This window comes from Netta rufina (genome assembly GCF_964035555.1).
Source record: "Netta rufina genome assembly, chromosome: 25".
Taxonomy (NCBI): Eukaryota; Metazoa; Chordata; class Aves; order Anseriformes; family Anatidae; genus Netta; species Netta rufina.
In genome coordinates, this window is record NC_140149.1 from 2110699 (window position 1) to 2134903 (window position 24205).

General features: G+C 44.3%; 1 protein-coding gene across 5 annotated transcripts in view; it reads right to left on the bottom strand.

The window, feature by feature from the left end:
* Nucleotides 1-7981: 7981 nt before the first annotated feature.
* The window catches only part of APLP2 (amyloid beta precursor like protein 2), a 47836-nt gene continuing 31612 nt past the window's right edge, over nucleotides 7982-24205 (bottom strand). The window contains exons 7-18 of one of the 5 annotated variants that reach the window (XM_084301518.1): nucleotides 23098-23265; nucleotides 20919-21034; nucleotides 20611-20685; nucleotides 19271-19429; nucleotides 18759-18887; nucleotides 16151-16250; nucleotides 15428-15598; nucleotides 14795-14830; nucleotides 11838-11917; nucleotides 10930-11004; nucleotides 10324-10479; nucleotides 7982-9541 (exon numbers count right to left, since the gene is read on the bottom strand). In XM_084301518.1, coding sequence (XP_084157644.1) covers nucleotides 9440-9541; nucleotides 10324-10479; nucleotides 10930-11004; nucleotides 11838-11917; nucleotides 14795-14830; nucleotides 15428-15598; nucleotides 16151-16250; nucleotides 18759-18887; nucleotides 19271-19429; nucleotides 20611-20685; nucleotides 20919-21034; nucleotides 23098-23265 — 1367 coding nt within the window. In that variant the 3' untranslated portion in view covers nucleotides 7982-9439. Of the gene's footprint in view, nucleotides 9542-10323; nucleotides 10480-10929; nucleotides 11005-11834; nucleotides 11918-14794; nucleotides 14831-15427; nucleotides 15599-16150; nucleotides 16251-18758; nucleotides 18888-19270; nucleotides 19430-20610; nucleotides 20686-20918; nucleotides 21035-23097; nucleotides 23266-24205 lie in introns of all 5 variants that reach the window. The other 4 variants (XM_084301517.1, XM_084301521.1, XM_084301520.1 and 1 more) reach the window with 4 other exon arrangements.

The window sequence follows — 24205 nt, forward strand, 5'->3', positions numbered from 1 at the left end:
ATGATTTTTTTTAATGAGGTATATATGCGTGTATCTAAAATTAGCTATAACTTAATATTTTAAATCATGAAACTGGTGATTGGAGCTGCACTTTCCATCACCTGTAGTGATGCTGTTGTCATCTGATCACTTGAGCTGTTGGGCCAGGCTTAAATGCAATGATGGAGACTGTCCTGTCTAACAGACAGACAGGGACGTGTAAACATGGCTGTAAAGCCAACTTGTTAGCTCCGCAGGGATGATGAAGAGTGAGCAGACAACCATATCTATTTGTGTTTTGATGGCAAGCTTTTATTGTGTGTTAGGTTTTATCCTGTGTGCTGCCTGACTTCTCTTGGTGCTACGATGTACCTGTTACCTACAAGATGCTTGTAAAAGCTTCAGAATAAATGATAACTCACAAGAATGGCATAAATAACTCAGTCCAGCTCATGTCCTCTACTTTAACTCTACTCAAGTAAAACACAAGCCTATCCATCAAAATAGATTTATTACTTAAAATAAAAACATTTTGGTTGAACCGTTCTTGTATTGGCATCAGGAACCCTGCAGAACTCCTTGCCATAGCCAAAACAAAACCAAAAAACTAATGAGATGAGCAATAAAAAACATCAGGCTGGAGCCTTAAAAAAAAAAATAAAATAAAATAAAAATCAGAGCCCCCTTCTCCTAAAGATTTTTCATTTAAAGAAAAAAAAAAAAAAAAGCTTCCCCGCAAAATAAAATTATAAAGTTAAGCATTTTTATTCAGATATACATGGGGGAAAGAAAAAAAAAAAAAAAGAAAACAACAACAACAAAAAAAGAACAAAGAACACCCACCATCTGTATAATAGCTTTTTTACACACAAAAACATCATTATGCATACATAGTAAAAAAGTGAAATATCTTCTGTGTGAGCAGAAATTGAAGCTTCAGCACAAAAGAATAAACATTTAAAAGAAAAGACAGATGTAGAGCTTTGCTGGACAGGCTTAGTCCTTTCCCCCTTGCTGTATTAGTTATATAGAGCTGTAAAAGGATACTAAAATCTCTTCAAAGTGAGCCAATTTCTAAAGAAAAAGTGCACTGTCCAAAACATCTAAACCAAGAGCTAATGATTAATGATATGTCATGATACCTAATGATACTTGATTGTGTCCAGAACAGAACTACTGCTGTGCTGGACAGAAAACTGATTTCTGAGGAAGACTTAATGCCACTAATAGTTTTGGTTCACAAGAAATTCAAGTGTTATCTATTTTTGCAAAGAAACTTAAGCAAACAGGCTTGTAAGTAAAATATAAGGACCTTTCAGTTTCTTCTCTGGCCAATAGTTCTTGGCACATCACCTTGGAAAACGAAGAATGCCTCACCAACCACAGCAGGAACACCTTTGCAGGGCCCTGATGTTCTTGATCCTCACCCTTAAAACAAGCAGACACGTAAGAAAAACCTCCCAGAATTATGGGGAGGGGGACACCATCTTTTCACAAGGGATTATCACGTTAAATAAATGGCATTGCTGCAGCTAGGCTGCATGACCCTGCAGCTGCCGTACCACTCTGGAGAAGCACCACGGGCTGGAGCTGATGCTCAGTTCCATGGGAGCAGCAAGTATTAGCTGCAAAATTCAGCCCAGAAGCAAAAACCCACCAATTTTCCCCCATCATAAACACATCCTGGCAGAAAACAGCTGGACCCTTGCCTTGCCCACAGCTTTCCAGCATGGAAATACTTGTGTTGCAATGAGCTGTTCCCCAAAGAAGCTGCATGAGGAACACCTGCTTCCTCTGGACCTCAGCACCTGCTGAAAGCTCACATCCATAATCACTTCTTCCCAGGGCAAGACCAAGTCTTGAGGCCTGTAAACCAGATTAGAGAGAACAGGTAGCAAGAATTGACAGCCGGGACCCTTCACTAAACTCAGCTTCCCCAAATGACACTGAAATCAGGTCTAGCATCACAAGGATGACATCCCTAGGATGCACACTAATAAGTGCATCTGCCCAGAGGAAGAAAAAGGTTTCGCTTAATATGGCAAAGGAATTCTCCTTCAGACTCTACTGACCCAACATAATAATGCAGCTAATTTTTTGTGCCCCCAAACCCACAGACAGGGTAGGGAGCAGCTGCAAGAACAAGCAGCATTATACTCAGTGCCCTGAGCTCCCAGTCTGACTCTGGAGCCATCCCTTTCCACAACAGTCTGTGAGATGCCCTCCAGACGTCCCCTCCAACCTACATTTCTCCATGAGCCTGCACCAGCTGCAGGATTATTCCCTGCCAAGGCACCGTGCTGGAGGAACCGATTGTCGCTCACCTTGTGCTGGCTGACACAGCGCCAGCCCGGGGAGATTCGGCTTTGCTCTGTTCTTGTGCCAGGCTGCGCTGCGTAAACCACAGGCCCAAATCCACCCAACACAGCCGCTGTCTGAGCCACCCAGCAACAAAAAAAAGCCTGAATAATAATGCCTCTTTTTAACCAGATCGGCTCTGCTGCTGCTTGCAGGACTGCTCGCTGTTCACAGACAAGGCCTGGGGGCACTGGGCACAGCTCCACAGAAGAAGCCGGCCCACCACGGGCCCACCTCAGCCTGTAGGCCCTGATCCCTGCCTCCATCTGCTCAGAAAACCTTTACACCCCTTACTCTTACTTACTGCAGGCCCTTGCTCCAAAGCTTAAAAAAAAATAAAAAAGAAAAAGAAATAAATTTAAAAAATCCACCCTGGCTCCATCTCACAGGTCATTCAGCTGGGTTTTGGGCTTCCCCGACTAGCCAAACCCCTTCAGGAAATCCTCCTCCACAGGAGGGGGCTGGATAGTGGCTCGGATGCAACCCTAACACCAATCTGATCTACACTGTCCACACAGGCCAGTATGAGCAGAACAAGCAGGCACCCCTCAACCTCTTTAACGTTAGCACCATAATACATGTATACAAAGGAGGGAATTTCAAAACAATTTAAGCTCATACTTGTTTCTGCCAGTACAAGGGGACTGTGTTGCCAGCCAGCCCACAAGCAAATGGCTACCGAAGGGCACCCAGGCTCCTTCCTGACATCACCTTCCCAAAAATTCCTCAGCTCAGAGGGGAGAGCAGGTGAAGAGGCCCTGCTAAAGGCAGGGCTTGCTATCACGTGGCAGCACTGAAGCAGGCACTGCCAAGCACAGGCTGGCTTGCATGGACACCATCCCAGCAGGCAGCGTCGCTAGATGGCACGATCTTGGGCTCAGCAATTTGTGCCAAGTGCCAAGGGTCTCAAGGCCACAGCACCAAAGACACCTCTCAGCTTTACAGCTATGTGTAGATCCCTGCAATCACCACGGCTGACAGGTGAAATAAAATATCTTTTTGTTTTGTGATTAACTTAATTTCTTGCAGGAAATGTGTCCTCTTCTTCCTCGGATGGAAGAAAACCCAGAGCTCCTGGCAAAGCCCACGGTGTGCTGCAGTCTTGGAAGCAAGGAGGCTGTGCACCAGGGGCAGCCTTGGCGGTACAGGCAGAAATCACATCCTCCTGCTCCCCTGGAGCATGGCCTCCTGGAAGGAGCAGCAAGGCACAGCCCACGTTAGCAGTGGTCTTAAACCAGAGCAAAGCCTCCACTTATTGCTGTGCAGGCAGGCAGGAAAAAGCCACAGTTGTGCAGGCAGGGGCTTGGAAGAGGCCTGCGAAGCTTTTGCATGTCCGTGCTGTCCCCAGCTGGAGGACACAAGTGCTCCCTGATGCTCACACGGGGCAGGTGAGGAGGCCGAGGGGCTGAGGGCACCTTCCTGGGGAATCCTTGCTCCCAGATGAAAGCAGGGCACGGTGAGAAAATCAGGGTATGGTGAGAAAAGCAGGGCACGGTGAGATCCCGGGGCTGGGCTGCCTGCAGGGTGGCCAGGAGCCCAGGCACAGGAGGGAGGATTTGGACCAGTTTCTGTTGCCGTGGAGACAACGGGGACTTGGAGGATGCTACAGAGAAAATTCACAGGTAAAACTGGCTGCCCCTGCCCCTTCTGGTCTCAGATCAAGAACAAAAGGACCATCTGGGAAAGGCAAAGGCATGGCAAACAAATAGGCTAAGTCATGTACTTTTCCACAACACTCACAGTCCCACAAAGCCGAGGGAGGGAGGACAGGGAAGCACAAGAGTCTGGAAAACAGGAACATCCCCAAGCTGTTCCTGGTACAGCTAGCAATTTTGGAAGAGGATATTAAGCTTCCTGGACCGTGTTCAGTTATCTCCTCAGCTCTTAACTCTGCTACTGCAGAGTCTTTACCCACTCCCACTGCCGTGCATCATGGCAACCTTTTCAGAGATGGGACTGCTCACCTTAGGCCCCAGCCTTTCCCGTCACCCTCAGTCCAACACAACTGAGCACTGGGTTTGCTCAGTGTGCTGCTGGCAATAGGCAAGGCAGCCTCTCGGAGAACCTTCCAGATGCCATCCAGAGGCTGGTTGATGCTATTTAATGAGAGCCTCATTCGGTCCCCCGCCTGCTCCCAGCTTGCTCTCAGGAAAGAAGAGCTGCTTGAAACAAAACAGTCAGAATTAAATTGTCCTGGCAGACCGCACAGATAGCCCACAGGCCAGAGGTTAAGTACTCCTGCAGCAAAGCACAGGCCCCCCACGGGTCACTGGTAAATACAGCAGAACTCTTGTTATTTTTAACCTGCTCCTTCCTGCAGAATCGAATCACAGGTACATACAGTAACGCCTTGTCTCCGCTGTTTGCTGCACTCAGCAGAGCCTCCCCACCACATCTGCAGCAGTGCTGCTGCTTGGTGCCTGCTCCACAGCGGGGATCACCAGCTGAGCTCAAGAGGAGACATCGCAGGCACTGCACGGGTTAAGGATGTCCTAACTTCATGCGCTAGAGAAACGGCTTTCAAGCCTGCTGCCTTACAGCTCCCCTGGGCTTCCATCCCGTGCTGTTGCCAAGGCTCGCAGCCAGGTGATTTGCACGTGGTCCCACGGGGGCTTGAGGCTCGAGAGCACAGGCGGCTTTTTGTGGCGGCTGAGAAATCGCTGCCGAGCCAGCACGACGTGGATAGAGCAGGGCAGGGGGCTGTGGGGTCAGGATTACCGCTCTGCCTAGTTGCCATCCTGCATACAGCTCCGAGATCAATGCTCACCTCCAGCAGCCAACCGTTTCTCAAAAGCTTAACTATTTTCACACTTTCCAAAATACCTAACTTCAGCATTAAGCTCCACTTGCCCTCAATTTCTCTGTCTTACTCTTTATTACTCGACTTGCCAGCTACGTGTTATTATGTCCTATAAAAATGGGCTTTCTCCCAGCTCATCTGCTTTCAATGTCTGACCCTTGCTGTGCACGTATAAAAGCCTCTGCCATCTCAGTAGAGTACTGATGCCAAATAATGAGTTACGACTTCTCTGGAGAAGCCCAGACACAAAGAGTTCCCTGCCTGCTGACACCAACTTTAAGCACTGCGCTAATCTTGAGATCTACAGCTTGCTCCCAGGAACAGCAATGCTCAGTGCTAGGCCATCACAGCTGTAAAGGGGGAAAGCGGAGGCTTTATGTGCTCCAGGTTAATGTTTCTTTTTGATGGAGCAGCACAGGGGAAGGCACCACATCACCATGTCCTCTCCCGTCAAAAACACCTTCAATCTCTTCAGCTGACCGGGGCTAAGAATGGAAAACATGCTCTGTGTGCATCTCAGTAAGTATTGCTTTCCACATTAAAAACAAGTGAGGCTGGTGAAATCAATCTGCCCACATTACATCCACCTACCATCGTGCACAGAGTGGTTCCTGTGTACATTACCCCACTGCACACCCTCAGAAAAGCAATTATTAATGAACAGATTTACAATAAGGAGACAAACTGATCCAGTGCTTCTTCCTCTGCTCCGTGTTCCCAGTTTCCAAAGACATAGCCCTGTACAGCAAAAACCCTTTTTACTTAACCACGTCGTTGCCAGCAACCAAGGCAAACTGCATTGCTCAACTCTCCCAGAAACACATCAGCAGGGGGGTAGCGAGCACGCTTCCACACCAGGAATCATCTCTGTACCCCATGAAGGTCTGGGGTTTGAAAGGCTGTGGGCACCCGAGGGAATCTGCTACCCATTTCACGCAGCTACCTACACCTGCTTACTCCATTCACCACCCATCAGTGCGCCCAGGTCTGCCCTTTGCATTAGGGAGAAGCAGAATAAATTGGAGAGGATTCAGTTCCACCTTAATCCTTCATTCTGCCAACGCACTCGGAAAGGGAGGACCACATAGCTCCTCTTAAAAGGTTTTCAAATCACAGCTTTCATCTGCCACGCAACTTTCTGAAACACTCTGCAAGGCTGTCTTTTATCAATAAACTGTTCCACTGTGCTCTGGAGCATGTAATTTTAAGTGTCTTACCGTGATGAAAGTTTTGACACTTCCCAAATGAAGGCCAGTATCTGCCCTTCATTTGCATAGCTGATACCAGTATCAGCTGGGAGATGTTTTAGCACTTCTTCTTTAGCACTGATCTAGCAAGCATTTTTAAACATTTTACTTTTCAGGAGCTGCAGTCAAAATCCATCATAAAGAATCGATCCTGAGCACTCAGCAGTGTGCACCAAAGCATGGAACTAATAGACTTTGATTCAGGCCTGATCTATTTATTTTGTAGGTCTAATAGAATTTATTGAAGGAAAAATATAATGCCCAAATTCAATTCTAGAATTCAATCCACAGCCTCTATAATTTGTTTCTTTTTCAGGTCATCCCACCTGCGGGTGCAGCCTGAGAAACAGCTTTGGATTTGAGATTTGCTCCAGCATCATTTAAATGAAATTTACAGTTAAAAATCAAAACTCTTTCCCAAGTAGTTGTGACAAGCCAACAGACGGCATTTTCTAGGACAGCATCTGTTCTTTCCTGCAGTCTGAATAATTTAGCCAGAACACGGAGGTTCCAGTGAAACCGAGGAGCCCCCGTTTAAGGAGAAACAGGACACAATCGTTTCCTATTCAAAGCTGTTAAACCTTCACATTTCTTCCTACCTCCTCTTCCCCTCTTCATTCAGACCTATTGGGAACTGCTCAGGTCAATGCAAAGGAAGATCAAATCCGTCTCTTGGCTTCCAAAAACAGTGCTCAAATGGCAATGACTCTTCGGACATTTCAGTGAGATGCAAGAGAGGAGAAATTTGTGCTCGAGGTCACACTTCAAAGAAGGAAAATAGAAGAGAAATGACAGACAGAGGCAGGGACAGCTGTGAGCTTTACAGGCTGTTAGTTTTAGGTGTTCTGGAATAAAAAGTTGAGCCAAAGGCTCAAGTTCCCTTCCTAAAACAGATATTAAAAGTGATACAGTAAGTACTAATTACGGTTAGCAAAGTATTGCCATTGGCTCCTACATCTTCAAAGTATTTCAGATCTGGCCATCAACAACAGGAAGAGTTCAATGAAGTTGTGTCACCATTTGAGAGCTGGCTCCTTGAATGCCCTCTTAACCCATGAATTCAAAGATCTCCTGCAGCACCCCTACTTCCAGCTTGGAGCTGTTCCTACAGCCAGCTAGGAAGGGCAGGGGGATGGCTGAGGAGCAGCAACAGCTTGTTCTCGCAAGGAGCTTTGGCTCTGCTCCCCTGAGAAGCTGTGCCAGCGGCTGCCTTCATCCAGGGAGCGATTCTGGCATTTTATCACCACTTCACGTCTCCTGCAAAGAGCCAGATTACAAACAGCAGCCACAGCTCTAACTGACCTGTGCTCGGGCGTCTAACAGCTGCAGCGTGAGGATATAACACTATTCAGGAGTCCTGGGCACTGGTTTAGTATCATGCCTCCTTCCCTCCACAAAGCTCATCAGGATCTGGAAGTGCCACAAACAACTTTGGGCAGGGCAGAATAGACAATCTCAGTATCAGCACATCCTTCAAAGATGGGAGGTGAAGGAGAGGTGGGAAAAGAGGTGGGGAAAGGTCCCCACAGGTTTGGCAAGGGCACGGTGGGAGGAGAGGGAAACTAAGGAAGTCTATGAATAAAGAAAAGAAACCATCTGGAAGTTAAAGTGTTTATTGATGTGTTTAAACTTTGTACATTCCCCACAGACCACACTAAGGAGTTTGCAGGTAAATCTGTGCATAGTGGGAAGAGACATGGAAGGGAAAAGAAAGTAAAGTCACAGGAAAAATAGAAAAAATACACCACAGGTTACCAGAACCTCCAGATTTAAAAAAGCCGTGAGCATTAACACCAACTATACAAGCATTACAAAGACATGATGGTGAGTGGAACGATACCCTTTTTGTTCTTCTCAGGGCCTATGCATCCAATTTCCCTTAAAGCAGGCAGTATCCCTTTCTCAACTTATCCCTCTTCTCTCCCCAGTTGAAGTGAACTCCACGTTCATCAGCTCCCAAGGTGCTGATTATTGCAGTGATTTGTCATTTCTGGGCTAAGACCTAAAGCCGTGCCTCTGGCCCAACATCACTGGAAGAGATGCAAAGGCTGAAAACATTGCGTCTCTTTAACTACTTACCATGTTGGTGAGGCAGGAGAGCTGGGGAAAATTAGAAAGTAGTAGCAAGAGGGGGCTGTTAATGCCAGGTGAGTACTGAAGGAAACTGGTTCAAGAACGGAGGATTTAAATTCAATACCAGGAACTTCCAACTCTAGAGCAGAACTGAATCTGAAAGGGGAATGTGCAGACCCCAGTATGCACAAACCATGTTCTAACATTCCACTAGAATAACTATAAACAGAGATGCTAGAAGCCTTTTAACTCCTTGCCTCCAGGGAGTCTTGATTCCTAGAGCCCTACCTGCTAAGCAGCAGGGTGCACACCACTGGCGTATGAGGATGGGTTTTTCTTTTTTTTTTTTTTCTTTTTTTTCTCATTATAAGGATTTTTGTTAGTTACCATTCCAAATTGCTTCCTTGCTTATGCTGTCATAGTTCCTATCCCTAAATTAATCTCTTTGCAACTCCCAGTGAAATTCACTTAAAAAAAAAAAAAAAAAAGGAAAAGAAAAAAGAATACTGCTTTATATATAAAAGCCAGAATGACTGAAGAGCCACAACTGTCTCCTTTTTACAAGGTGGGCTGGTACAAATGACCTTCAATATACAGGTGGTCTATCAGAAATAAAAATCAACATTTCCCATTTTATATATATAGAGCTTGTATCAGACAACAGTACAACGGAACTGGTATTTTTCAGATTATTTAAAAAAAAGAAAACTACATCTCAGTCAAATATCTGCAATAGATCCATTTTTCCCATTTAAGGAGATTTATATATCATATTGTTATATTATCATTTCTTCACCCATTTAAAAGAATGGAAATTGCAACTCTACAGTAGTAATTATAGTCTTAATGATCCAGGAGTTCTGAATGTAAGATGAAGTCCTCTTGAAGCAACTGTTGGTCAGTAGTTGATCCAAAACGCTGGACCACTTTGGCCCTCCGCCCTGTTCCTTTTCTGGTCAGGGCTGTTGTATCTTCATCTCTTTTATATCTGCATCTGCTCCAGGTATTTGTAAGTGGGATTCTCGTAGCCATGGTTTTGCATCTTGCTCAGATGCCGCTCTTCTGGGGTAAGCATTGGGTCAACCTTTAGAAAGACCAGATGGTTACTGCTCAGAGGAGGTCTTACTTCGTATTAAGTAGAGCTAATTGACAAATGCTAAATAAATACCATGCCGAGTGGTAAACAGAAAAAAAGCTAAATCACAAAAATAATGTGCTTAACAGAATCCCTTGGTCAGGTGTTAATTCCTACTGCCTGCATTTGCTCCTTTGGAGATGTTCTCCCCAGATCTGTAATATGTTAGTTAACATTACAAATTTGGGACCCATTTCTCTCATTAGAGAGGTCATTATAATTTCCCTCATCACTTGATCAAAGGGGAAGAACACCTTGCTTCAGACTCCATTAAGTTGCCATTAGCAGTGTGCATATTGGGAGTTGAAGGATTAAGAAAAAACTGCTTCTCAGTGTTCAGCTTATCACGCTCTTAATAGTTGCTGTATTAGTTGGGAGGACAAATTACTATAGATTGACTGACTGACTCCCCTGCTAAAGATATCGCCTGAAAAGCTCATTTACTGTTAAATCCTATCCCGAGCCAGACAGGGAAGCCTAATTGAATTCCTTGTGATAAGCAAATACAACTGTGAAGTGACAGGTCCCAGCATGGCACACTGACAAGTGGTACCTGCATGCTAATAAATAAGCGATGAAGATGTCAGCCTCAACAGAGTTAAGTCCCATCTAGCTAGGAGCAGAGCAGTTGATGTCTTGGCAGCTACTGCCATCTTCGCCCCCTACACACAACATGTGATTCAATGCTGACTATTTTCATACTCTGTGATGGAGCAGGAGTGGTTTCTCACCTCCACAATTCCATGGCTGATGGTCCCATACTGCCTCTTCCTCAGCATCACCAAGCTGATGACTATAACAGTAGCTATGGCAACAGCAATCACCAACAGCCCAATAAGGGCACTGCTGCTGAAACTGAAGTCATCACGAAGCGAGTTGTCATTATCCTGGAAGGAAGAAAACAATGGAGCAGGTAGAGGAGGAGTGATGTGGGAGTTGCCCTGCTAAATGCAGACCTGAAAGGAGGCCACCGATAAGGTCTTCAGCCATCTGTGGTATCGAGGCACGACCAATTATACTTGGCAGTGTAAGTATTTCATCCCTTTCTGTCAAAAGGATAATGAACACAAAGTTGTTTCCCCGTTTAGGCATTTCTGGACAAGCACTGACTCACACTGCTTTCATACCCCACAAAGCGCTTTTGCAACAAAAGAGTCAAGTTAGCATCTAATGTTTTTACTGTGATCTTCATGCAGAAATGCCATCCTGCATTATGCTCTGCATGACTTGCCATAGCAGCGTCAACACATTGAATCCCTGGAATTCAGCAATATGCAAGAACCAAAATCCAGTTTCAGGAAGTCACCAATCACCAGGTGCAGTAGCCATATACATACCGGCTCGTCCACCAGCCCGCCAACACGCTCTGCATTGAAAATCATTTCCTTCACATCAAGAGTTTCATCAATTACCTGAAAACAGTCACAAAAAGCGTTTTATGAAAGGAGCTGTAAGAAACAGGTGGGAGAAGGAGTATGAAACCAGACAAGAGACCTTTAATGAATACAAGCAAGAGCTCAGAACCACCTACCATTTTTCCCCTGCTCTCCAAAGCGTGGGATCTTCTCCAACTTTTAGAACCAACTGAGCTACTGACTGCAACCATTTGGAAGCCTAGACTACCTCAAACTAAAGACCCGAATTAAAAACCCAGGTCCTGCCTTGGACACAGCATTTCTGTCATGTAACATCTAACTTATGGCTATAGAAAGATTCTGAAAGTAGGCTCTGAGAAGTCACTTTTATATATATATTTTTAAGCCAGGTAACTGGGGCAAGACAGCTGCCACTATGACCTAGTGAATTTTTTACACTGCATATAAAGCTAATTGCCTGCTGGGTCATGTACCTTTACAAGAAGGTGAGATGTACCTTGCTAGGAAAAATATGTGGGAAGGCAGGTGGAATGCAGCAGCATTCAGCGTACTCAGACAGAAAGCTACCTAGCTAAAATAAAGGTGTATCAAAGGGTCTCTGCTTGGGAAAGCAATTACTAAATCAGACATTTCTCCAGCTCAGACTGCCAAAGATCCAGATCTCTCTCCTTCCCTCACCCTCCCACCCTTCTGATGCTAATCAGTATTAAGAGCCTACAATAGTCAGAAAACTGACTCCCCCACACCATATGGATAATGAACACACTGACATTCTGCTAGCAGGAAGGAGACATGGAAATAAGCCACTGCTATTAATTAGTGTCCACGGCAGGCTTTGCTTTACAAAATAAAGGTGGAGGGCTCACCACATTTTCATCCACTTTGTTCTTGCTGTTAATCACTTTTTCTTCAGCGCCAATCAGCCCATCCAACTCTGTCATGCCAGAACCTGCACCAAAAGAGCAAGGCAAGGACCATTAGTCAGCCCTTAGTGACATTTAGGAAGGATTACCTACTCTTTGTAGAGCTGCCATGGCTAGTGCGTTTAACTGCATGGACCGCTGATTATTAAGCTGTCTTCATGCTGTTGTGTCAGAAGGGGAGCTCATAAGCTATGCTACAGTGACAAGTGATTGGGGAGGTTCTGTTAATGAAGGGCAATGAGGTGGCAATGAGAGAAGCAGACAGGACTCACCAAAACAGGCTGAAGTGTAAATCCAGAAATACCATACGGTTAAGTACTGCTGTTAGAATGTCCAAGGCAACATGTAACACAAATTGTGAGCGTGCAATTCCTTTCTGCAAGTGTCAGCCAGGGTCACCACCACCTCAGCATGACCCCACAACGGAAAGGCACATCTCCCCTCTGCTGACAACCAGCACACAGGGAAGACTTTCAACCGCATGGTCAGCATCACCCATTCTTCTGAAATCAAGTACATCAGCAAGCGCCTCGGGAATGAGAATTTCAAGGTCAACCAGCACAGCTCTGTAATGAGCTTCTGTCCCATAGCTGGCACGAGTCCAGAAACAATAAATCCCAAGGCAAAGGAGGAGCAAAGTACTTCACTAGCCTTTGTACCAGAACATCACTCACCCACTTCTAGGCTAAAACTACTACAGGCTGAAGAGAAGAATATCAATTAACAGAAGGCAGCTGCTCTGCATAAACTGTTTTGATCTCAGGCATTTATAGAAAGATCAGATCAATAACAATCTGATGCAAGACACTCTGACCTAACATAACAAGTTAGGAGACTGAAAGTTTTCCGTTATCAGTATGGACAATGTAATGTCCTTCACAACATCTATGCCTCCCTAAAGCAAAAGCAGGAGGACAGTGAAATGTCAGCCCTGCACAATGGGGTCCTTCCAATGAGGAGCATAAGGCAGGGGAAATACCACTACAGCACTTAACACTGACTGCATACACCTCTCCACAAACTGCTGAGCTTGCAGGTTGCCTAAGACATTATGTCAACCCATGCTGAAATTGGCACATGTTCTTTAATGAGATGCAAAGGAAAGGATATTTGGCTCCATGGCAAGTTTTTACTGTGACAAGCTTCTTACTGCGCAAAAATGCCAAGGAAACTAATGTTTCACTCCAACTCCTCCCAAAAGAAGCATCTAGGGTTTTACTGCATCCCTTTTTCCTCTATAGTTCTTTGGAGACAGTAATCAGATTCCAAGCACAGCCAAGACTGCCCATCTGACTTCCCACGGCTGTTGAAGCAGGTCATGTTGTTATGAAAGTCAATGATTTGGATTTTCTGGACAGACCAGAAATAGTTTTTAAGAGAACTACTGTGCCGGCTTTTGGCCTATGGCTGCTTTATTCAATTCTCAGGAGCCAACGTAACAGTCTCCAGGGCTGGGAGTTCAGTTGCTGCACTGAGCTTTGCTATTTGTCACAGTGCGCTGTACCAAATAACAGACCTAGTTCTATGTAGCTCTAAGGCACAGTTTAGATTATACACTTCCTAGGGAAAAAAAAAAAAAAAAGAAAAAACAAACAAACTCCACACACACACACACAAAACAGAACTCCCTAGCAGCCCTTTGTGAAATTCAATGAAAAGACGAAGAAGGAAACACAGGATATAATCTTAGTCCCCAAGTCATCAGAAACTCTTTTATTTACCCAAATGGGGAGAGGACCAGTTTATGCTTATAATCTTTAAGTCAACACAGCAGTCATCAACCAAGAATCAAAGTAAAGGCTGTCACAATTCTTTCCAGAGCAGTCAGTGCACTGACTTCGCTGTGAATTGCTCCACAAGAGGGATGAAGGTGACCTTTGTAAAGAACTACTACTGGTAATGAAAACAGTTCAGCTGCCTGGCCTTCACCACATTACAAAGTTCTTTGTGCTCATATTAAATGGTTATTAGCAAAACCCTTTACTCTGCTTTGAAATTCTGCACGACATAGTTGGAACCAAAGACAGATGAAAGAAAATGACTGGGTTACTTCCCATGCTCACCTCATGTGCCACTGTTCCGCGAAAGTATTCTGACAATTAGTCTCCCATTTCTGCTCTGGGAACCAAATCTGTTAGCAGATCAGCTGGGCCTGATCTTTACCTGAGGCTGTATCTCTGACAAAGCATTTACCACCAATATTTCTATGTCCATTTTAAGGCCCAGTCGAACCCTTTTTAGCCAGGCACTCTGTTACTGCAGAATCGATAATGAGCTAAAGGAGAAACGTATAATCACACAGGACTTGGCTTGTATGGAGAGATGCTACTTCTGAAAAGGGGATGCTGAGAAGACAAACACAAAGGAATTTCCTACTTTACCTGTCCCAGAGCAGCTGTACTCCATAATACCTATGAGGACAAGTATCTGGGAGACACACCCCATGTCTGGGGGGGCACTCTCATTCCTAGTTTAGTGCTGTTGTTAGGTGGCAAGTACAGATTCCACAGTGTGCAGAATAGCCTCTGGACTATTTACCACCAGCAATGCAAGGTTTATTTTGAGAATTGTTGACCACGAGTACAAATAAAAGAGATATAAAATATGGCATGGCTTCAGACAGACTGCTAAGCCCACGTTTTCTTGAGGACAAAGAAACTAATTATGCATTCTAAGGCACCTTGTTAGCCCATCAGAGAGGAAAACACAGAACCAATTGGATATTCAAACTAGCTTATTTCGTTATCACTAGGCCTAAACAAACAAAATAGAAAGTTACTGATCTAAATGAGGGCAGGGAAATGAAAATAAAGGTGAGTATGGAACTAAAATGAAGCTACCAAGCACACAGAGAAGGTAGGAGGGTGATAGAAAGCACTGTGAGGGAGCAGCTTAGAACCAACCTTTTTTCATTGGATGGTACAAATCCGGCTGAGGATCTAGCAGGAGGGAAAACAAAAACAAAAATAGCAGAGAAAGGAGATTAAGAGAGAAAGGAAAAAAGGCTTGCGCATGATTTCTGACTCAGTCCCTGGGAAAGCTTTTAGTCCACAGCTTTCTTTAAGCTCAGGACTCTGTTCAAGCATTTTTAAAATAAATACACACGCACACGCCAGATGTCAACACCCGCTGATAAAAAAAATATAGATACATATTGAAAGGAAAAAAAAATCCTGTGGCGCTTCAGCAGGTCACGGCACAAAGGTTTACATGAGAACATTTTGGTTAAGGATTGACAATGAATTTCAGAATCAAGCCACAAAGCAAAAATTTAACACTCCCTGCAAAATGGAAGATACCAAGCAGCCTTGCAACGAACAGAATCAGGAAATCAAGAGAGCAGCTCAGTGCAAAGTACAAGCAGCACTGCCTCTGCCAAATGGACGGAGTCTGAGGAGTACTGCTGGGGCTACTGCTTTGCTCTTAACTGACCCAAAGGGATGGAGCATCCTGTGCCACTGAGCTGAGCTACCAGTTAAGAAAAAGTGCCTACATTTTGTAAAAACAAGTGAACCCAAGTTTCCAGTTCTACATACCTTCATTTTCAGGCAAGGCTGGGAAGGTTTTCACCTGGAATGGACGGAAAGGTTTGCCCTCCAGGGGAATTTCTTCGCTTTCCTCAGAGCTCACTCTGACATCCACCTGAGATTCAGAAATGGAGGATGTGAACTGATCCATGTCTGCACGTTGCTCCTGAAGCAGCTCATCTAGAAAGAATCAGAGGAAATCTTACATGGACTGCATGAAGCCTGGCAAGAACAGGAAGGGGCACAGATGGTTTGAACCTAGCTGATGCAGGGCTGCAATACTGTTCTGGGTTGCCAGGATATCTTATCTTTTATGCTTTCAAGTCTCAGCTGGAATCCTCAGTAAAGGCGCTGGCTGGAAAAACATGTTAATAAGGGCCCAGAGGTTTGATGTGGCTAGAGGTTTTGGCAAGAAGGGATTAAAATCCTATAAAACAGGAACGCATTGTCTTTTTATGGATCTTTTTTCATCTGCCTTTGAAGGAGAGCTTTGCTATTCCAACTGTTGCTGACTTTTCTTATGCTGACAGTGAAGTTCTTAGCACAAGCTATTCTCACTGCATTGTAAAACCGAGGGAATATCTGCCCCGAAGTACCCACACCTAGACCCAAGTGCTTATTGCTAAGGGTATCTTCAAGGGTGCTAGCAATCTTTTTGCAATCTACTTCACTTGAAATACGAGATCCTAGTCTAACACTGTGGCACGGGGGCTGGCACACAGAGACACTTACCAATCTCATCCTGGATTTCTTCAGCCACATATGGCACCTTGTAGAGCAGAGACAAGCTTTGATTCATCCGCTCCTCAATCACATGGAGATGTGTCATCACCTGCAAATGTACAAGAATGTGTTGGGAGTGGGCAAAAGCTGCCAGTCACTTGACTGGTACTGATACTCCACTTATTTAATAACAAATCTACTACTGGTGGGTTTGCCATGACAGACAACAGAATGAGACCATTCTGTTGGCCCATCTAGTTCAATACTCTGACTGATGCTTTCCAACACTTCATACTTCACTGGAACTGGCTATTTGTACATGGCTCTTTTAGTATTTTGGGAAAGGTTGGGGAAGAGAAAGAGGATTCAGCTGACTCTTGCTGTAACCAGCCCTCTGTTAGAAGCACTGAACCTGGTATTTTCCATATCCCAGATATGGTCATAATCCATTGCATACAGTGACTACACATTAAGTGCTTTATTAAAACGGATTACCATTCCTGATTACTAAAAAAAAAAAAAAAAAAAAAAAAAAAAAAAAACTGCAAAGGGACCAGACAATATTATTTATCACCTCTGTTTTCAGAACAAAGGTGCCTTTGTTCTGCACAGTGGCATTGCGTATGTCTGACACCCATTACAGCCCCCACTTGCAACAGCTTTCTCCCTTCGTTTGAGACATAAATCCAAACCTTATGCAACCTCAAATCACTTTTTCCTAGCATATTAAATTCATTGGTGAAGTCAAACCTGACCTGCAGAGGGTGCTGCATAATCAGGGATCATGCAGACCAAGAAACACATTAACAGTCAAATATTAGAGAAAGCTAAGGAGTTGAATGGACCTGTTTTATAGTCTGACGTGTACCTGACCTTTAAGAGCAAGGATGAAAGCAATTTAATTTTACATGTGGCAGCTTGTCAATCAAAAGAATCGATTGAGGAGCTTAAAGTGCATCTGAAAAGTAAAGCGAATGGAAATTGAACTGTACCACCCACATCCCTCGCATGTCGATTTGTTGACACTGCAGCCTTCAGAATGAATTAAGGACTGTTTAGGTTTTGGCTTAAGAATACAGTTCACACACTCCCCCCTTGGGCTTTGGCAGCATTAGAACAAAGGGTCAGGGTGGACTGCATCTGATATGCTAAACTGTCTGTGAAAATGCTATTGTATATTCTGTATCATGAGCCAAACATCAGTTTGTAAATATTGCAGTTACACCATTATATCTGAGGCTGTGCAGCTCAACCAGAAAGCAAGAATCAGTGGCAGAAAACCAGAGACAGAAGTGAAAGGTACACCACTATCACCTAGCACCTGGAATCAGCATGAAACCCATGTGACCAGGCATCTCCAGGTGTGAAGTTTACTTCTGGACAGTAAATGCAATGTTACTGTTACTGTATGCCTCACCAGAGATGACATGAACAGACTCTAGTCCCAGTCTTACTCTTAAACCACAGTATTTCTATCTATTGCTTAGACAGCTGAGTAGTAATAAAGCATTTTTTCTTTCCATTTGGCAGCACTGGGTGTGCTCAATTGCATTGTCTCCTTGCAGCTCTCCATTCGTTTTGGCTCTTGCAGATCTTTCATACGCTAAAGAATTAAAAGACATTTCAAAGCAGTGGACCAGCCACAAACTGGGGCTGGTAAAATGCAGATTACATATCTAAAGCTATAACAACCAAGCAGTCAGTTCTCTCTACTTCTCTCTGAACTTGTGAAAGGACATGCCCTTCTGAACAATCTTTTCACGTTAACACGCCATTCTTAATTTGTATCTTAGCTGGAAATCTCAGTACATCTTTCACCATTTTAAGAGTAGCGTTTTAAAAACAGGTATCAGGAGATAACCCAGAAGCTTTGTATCTGCATCTATTCTTACAATTACACTGGCCAGGTTTGACACCCATTTGAAGCAGCATATTCACATACGCTATCCAGAAAAAGGAAAGTGACTTATTGGGTATTCAGGAGTAAAATGTAATGCAACAAGACAAAATAAACTCATCAAAACAGACCTTTGAATAAAGCTAGGAATGATGATAAACTGCTTGGCAAGGGTTATGCATGGAAACAAGGCAAGAACTCTGCAGAGGCACAAGGGAATTCCCACATACCCAAAACACAGTTATGAAGAACAGAGCTAATGAAATTTAGACAGAAGGCCTTGAAAGAAATGAAAGACAGGTCTTGAAAAGGTCATTTAGACAGAAGGTCCTGAAAGAAATTAAAGTGTGTTCAAAGATGACCAAGTCCCCAGCAAATAATTTCATGGATGCTCGACAGAAGGAAACACAAAAGTGACACCAAACTAGTTCTAATCCCTGGACTTGCTACTGTGAGCAGCAATAATCCACAGCTAAAACCAGATGTTCCAAGGCAGTCTCTCAATCCTCAGATTTTTAACACCGAGTCATGTACCAAGGAAAATGGTACAGAGTATCTGGTGACAGGCAATATGCAGACAGAATGGGAGATCTCTACACAAGTATGTCAAGTTGCTATAGTACCCAGCAAATTAGTGTAAGGACTTGACACATGCCTTCTAGAGTCTCTGAGAGCCACTGCTGGATAACAATGCCTCTCTTGATAGAAACATTCTCATACCTGAGATTTCATCTGTGCAGCCTTTTCTGGGTCAACTGCCAGGACGTGCTGGTAATGGCGGATGGTGTGCAGCCGGTCCTTGTTCTCAGCACGAACATAGCGCTTCAGAGCTTGCAGGATGCGGTGGGGCTGTGGGATTTAGGGAAGGAGTTCAAATCCATTTGATTCAAATAAAAATCACAACTGAAATACAGCACTTGAGACATAAGCCTGCTTTGCTACTGGACAGATTTGTGCGAACCTCTTACGTAATTTCCCTTTACCCTAAGCCTGTTTGACTCAGAACACTGTGCCCTGTGAGCACTAAACAAAGTGGAGGGATTTTAAACAGACAGAAAGTAGAGTGAGTCAATTAGGAGACCCACCGCTTGTTCAGCAGGAACAGCCATGATGGGAAAAAGCTCTACTGGGAACCTATTCCCAGCTTCTTCCCCAGCAGGCCACAGTCAGTTTTCTCACCAAGCCATTCCCAGCACTACCCCACTGTAAAATACCCATGCAAAGGAACTCACCCGTGGTGGGTCAGCCTGCAGGGCAGCCAGGTAGTTCTCCAGAGCAATCCGACGTCGATCATTCAGCATGGCTTCCACACGAGCCAGGTGAGTCTCCACAAGCTGCTGCTTCTCACTTGCTGCCTCTTTCTCCAGAGATTTAACCATTGCCTGGAAGTGCTGGAACAGGGAACAGAGTCTGAATGAAACACTGTATGCGTCAGTATCTCTCACTCATTGACCTCCTTAGAATAAATGGAGTCTGTCACATTGCACATCTGAGACGTTTAGAGAGGGGAACTGACAGATGCTGATGCAGATTTCACATTTGCAAATTAAATAATGACAATTTACCTTCCAAACTTCCTTCACAATCCATTTCAAATATCTGAAGAAGGCATATGGCCTTGCAGATAAAGACCATTTTTGAGGTAGGAAACCCAAACTGTGCTGAATGAATGCCACAGTATTAACTCTTTCCCTCAACTTCGTAAAACATGAACAAGATAGATCCCTTCACCCTACAGACATTAATCTGAATTCACAGAACTCAAAGGTATCGCATATGGGTCTTTTCATCAGCATGCCTTCAGATCAAATCTCTATATATGCTATTAGAAAGCTCATAACAAGCATCTCCAAACAAACTACAAGAGTCCATTAAGTGCTGCTGTATTTCATCAGACAATGGAAAACTCTTTTTGACTTGTACAGATTTCAAAAGGTAGCTAATGCTAAATAATGTAGAGAGAAAACTGTGTTCCAGGATAAAATCCAAAGTGAGCTTATGAAACGGAGTCAGTCACTTAGCTGTATACTGGTTTGAGGGAACTTCACCTCTTTGTCACGGCCTCTAACAATCCCATACAAAGCATATCCCTGATTAACTTCATAGCCTAACTGAACTCTAATCATAAGACAGAAGATTGGCATTTTGGCAGCAAACCAGCTTTATCTGCTGTCTAAGTGGTTTTCACTAAGTCTGCCCAAACAGGAAATGTGTGTCCAGAGAGTCAGGGCCAATCTGAACTGGGCTGGGAGGCCACTGGTTAGTGCAATGCAGGCCAAAGGTCTAAGGTTACAGTTTGGCTCTGCTGTTGCTAGGCTCAGGAGATGAGATAGCTTCCTACTACTTGGCTTGGGAAAGGACCTGGCACAGTATCAGATCATCTCCAGCTTTAAGAACAAAACATGCAATTCAATCAAATCTCCTCTAAAAGGCAACTGCTGACAGAAGAGGAAAGATATTCTTCCATTTCAGTCATCTTTTAGCTTAGAATACGAGCATCTCTCATTTAGTTTATTGACAAGATGAAGGCCAAGAACCAGTAGCTTTTTTCTTTAGGTCCTTCAACTCCTACCTGAATGAGAGTCTGTCTTTCTGCCTTGGGGAGATTTACGGCTTGGTGTTCTGCTTCCTCCCATTCCTTCTTCACCTGGACAAGAAAAGGACAGAACATATCACCACAACACAAATTTATGTCCAATTTTTGGAGAAGTGAAAATCTAACTGCTACAGCGTGGTTATGTTGTAAGAAACTCATAGAAGCTGGTGACTGGAAAGAAAAGACATTTTGCCACCAATTTGTCCATAAGAACATGGACAGCAACTATGCAGGGCAGTTAAAAAAAAAAAAAAAAAAAAAAAAGGCTAAAGCTGGATACTCACCCTGTCCATGCGATTGTGGTGTCTGACCTCCAGCTGCTCCTTTGCCTTCTGGAAGCGAGCATGTTCGTTGTCATCAGCGGGGGTTTCAAAGTACACATCCACATCGTCAGTTGGCACTGCAAAGGGAGGGTACGGGTAAGTGGGGGCTCAGAAATCTGTGGTCCTGGATTGTAAGAGACAGGTAGGGAGAGGAATCTCCATGCCTGCAGCATTAACAATCTGGCAGGCTGAGCTTACTGAACCACCACCTACCAAGAGTCCATTTTTGTATCTCTAAGCTGCCAATTTACTGCACAACACCAGTTAGTTACATCATCCCAAACACAGTAATGCACTGCGGCAACCAGCACCTGTTCAGTCTTCTCATTAGTTCTGAGACGAGCATTATTCAGCTCCAGCACCAGAATGACTCGGATTGCAGAATAAAGAACTTTTATTTTTTTTCCTCTTCCCTTTCACATTGGCTTTGGATAGTTTAAATGACATTTTGTGCATTAGCTGTTCACTGACAAGCTGGCTCCAGACATCATTAATGTGATTAGGGAGCTTGACAATAAATCTGCACAAAACACTACCCAATATTTTACACTTCAAACCTACCTTCTCTACCAGATGCACCATACAGAACTAACAGGCAATGATATTAGACAAGACAGCAACAGGAGGAGGCTCAGTGAGACAAATTGACTTGTCCAATAATCTGGACGGCTTGTATCTTTAAGACATTCAAATCCAACAAGGGGAGAAATAAAATTTTAGAACTGACAGTTACAAGCGCCTGCGAAATCCACAACAGGAGGTCTGTGCTTGCTCCACACGCTGCAGTTCGAGAAAAGCTGAACCAAGGTTCTGTGCTACGATTTTAGACACTACACATCGCGGAGCTCTTTCTCAAAGGATCTGTGGCAAACAGGATGCACTCTGTTACTGCCCTTTAACAGAGGGCAGAAAGGGAAAATTAAGGCAACCCTTCAAACATTTTATTAATTTGGGTAGATAAAATCTGCGACATCACTGAAAGGCAGAATGCTTCAGAGAAAAAAAAATCTTTATGCTTTAGCATGAATGAAGGCTAAGAGTTTAGCTCTGGAATCCACAATCCTCTGTCCTAACTAGGGAAGGAGGAGTGGAAAAGGGGAAAGAATTACCACATGAAATACTGGCGACATACAACATAGGCATTATTGTTGTGCGCAAGGACAATGACAGACCAGCACTGTACTCTGGGCCTACTCATGGCAGTTCTGAACCAGGCTTTGACACAGAGAACTCTTTCCAGCCCCAAATCCCTCTGTAACAGGACAAACTTTTGTACAAAAAGCTCCTGACATCCGCATCTTTTATTTCATCACTTCAGTTAGATCAGCCCAATCTAAAGCACTTGCATGAAGCCCATTTTGTAAACAGGATTATGGCTGTATAGTCAGACTGCCAAGCCCCAGATAACACAAAAAGCCTTTCAAAAGGCTTTAATGGTAGCTGAAGTGGAAGTGCTGGAGTTCAACAATAAGATTAATAAGGAGGTTAAAATGTTTTTGGTAGTTTTATCATCTGACATAAAAGCCAGTTGAAATTGGTGCCAAAAACCTCAAGCTCTCAAAAATGCAGGGATTGAGTCACGATTCATATTTCAAACTGAGCTGAAAGTGGGAATCTGAATTCTGTACTACTTCACTGATGTTCGCCCAAAATATAATAGCAAGAGAACGCCTACTACCAGGAGAATGGTGAGTAGCAGCTTGCTTTTCAGGACTGACTAGTCAAACACATGCACGGTAATATAACTGGGGAAAGCAAGTGCTTTCTTCCACATACTTGGGGAAAAAAAAAAAAAAAGCCAGTTACACAAAGAGGCAAGCTACATGTTTTCATAACAAGAGGGTAGAGACAGCCCCCGGTCCCTGCGATAAATCCAGAAGATAACTAAGCCCTTGGTAAGAGCTGCAAACCAACCGTGAGCACAGAAAGAATACATCCAGAGCCACCTTCCCCAGGAAAGTCAAACCTAAAGACCTCGAGAAGCAGAGACAAGAGGAGACTGCTGCAAAAGGACAGACACCAGAACCAAAAGGATGGGCTACACACGTATCCTCTCTTGACCCAGGCAAGGAGGAGGAGACACCAAACGCCAGACAGACAGTGGCTAGCTGCAAAAGGGCCAGTGGGAGGCAGGACTTACTCATCTTTTTACACACAGCCATACAATACTCCTCTGACTCAAAATTGTTCCTGTTGCCTCCGCAGCCTCCATATATAAAGCGAATGCACTTTCTCTTGTTAGGGTCGAAGTACCAACGAGGCATCACAGCCCGGCAGGGCCCTGTCATCGCCTCCTGGGAGCAGACAGCTGTGTGGAGACGGGTTAGAACATGAGCTAGTGAGGAGCACAGGCCTCGCCAAGCGACTTACAAAGCAGTGGTGGCTCTAGTTCACACCTTCCTCTGGGCACCTGTGCCAGCCTCAGCATCGCTACCTCATCAGCCCTTCAAAGGGCTTGTGTTCGTTTTGGGGGGATTTGTAAAGTTTTACTAGTGTCCATCACAAAGGTTGCCCACACTACTCAGGGAAGGGCCTGCACGTCCTGCTTTGAGGCAAACGTGCAGCAGCCGTTGTCTCAACATGGAGCTTTCATCTGCAAGAGTGATTCCACATTAGCTAGTGGCAGAAACAGCAAGGATCTCTTTTGCTGATGCTGGAGTTATGTCTTGAGTGTCCCAATGGTAGAGCCTCCACTGTATAAAACCAGCATGATGGAAAGAAAACCCATTAGGGCTGCTTAAAGCATTCAGTGATGTCCTGTTCCACTGCACTCTGCCTGGATAGATGCTTCACATCTTACAGGTGAGGTATAAAAGCAAGTGAGAAGGCAGGCTAAGCACAAGGAACATGATCGCCATGACAATCAGAGCTGTTAGGTTTTCAAGTTTTGAAACATCTACACAGTAAATACTGAAACTCCAGGTAGACATGGCATGTGGGCTGCTTTACAATAAGCAGGCAATATGAGCCGCTGGGTTATTTTGAGGCAAGAGAACAGATACACTGTGTAAGTTAGCAAATGTTCACAGCACTTTGAGAAAACAGACTGCGTACCCCCGAAACAGACACCCCATTCAAATGGTTCCAAGTCTGTTTCGACATCTGCAGATTTGTAACAGTCCTGTACATATATGATCTAAGCCGTGTTTCAGCAAGTGAAATTATCTGCAGCATGCTGGCGATTTACCAGCAAGATGCAAGAACTGCTGGCAACAATTCACTGATCTGTAGCTAATTGAATTTCATTC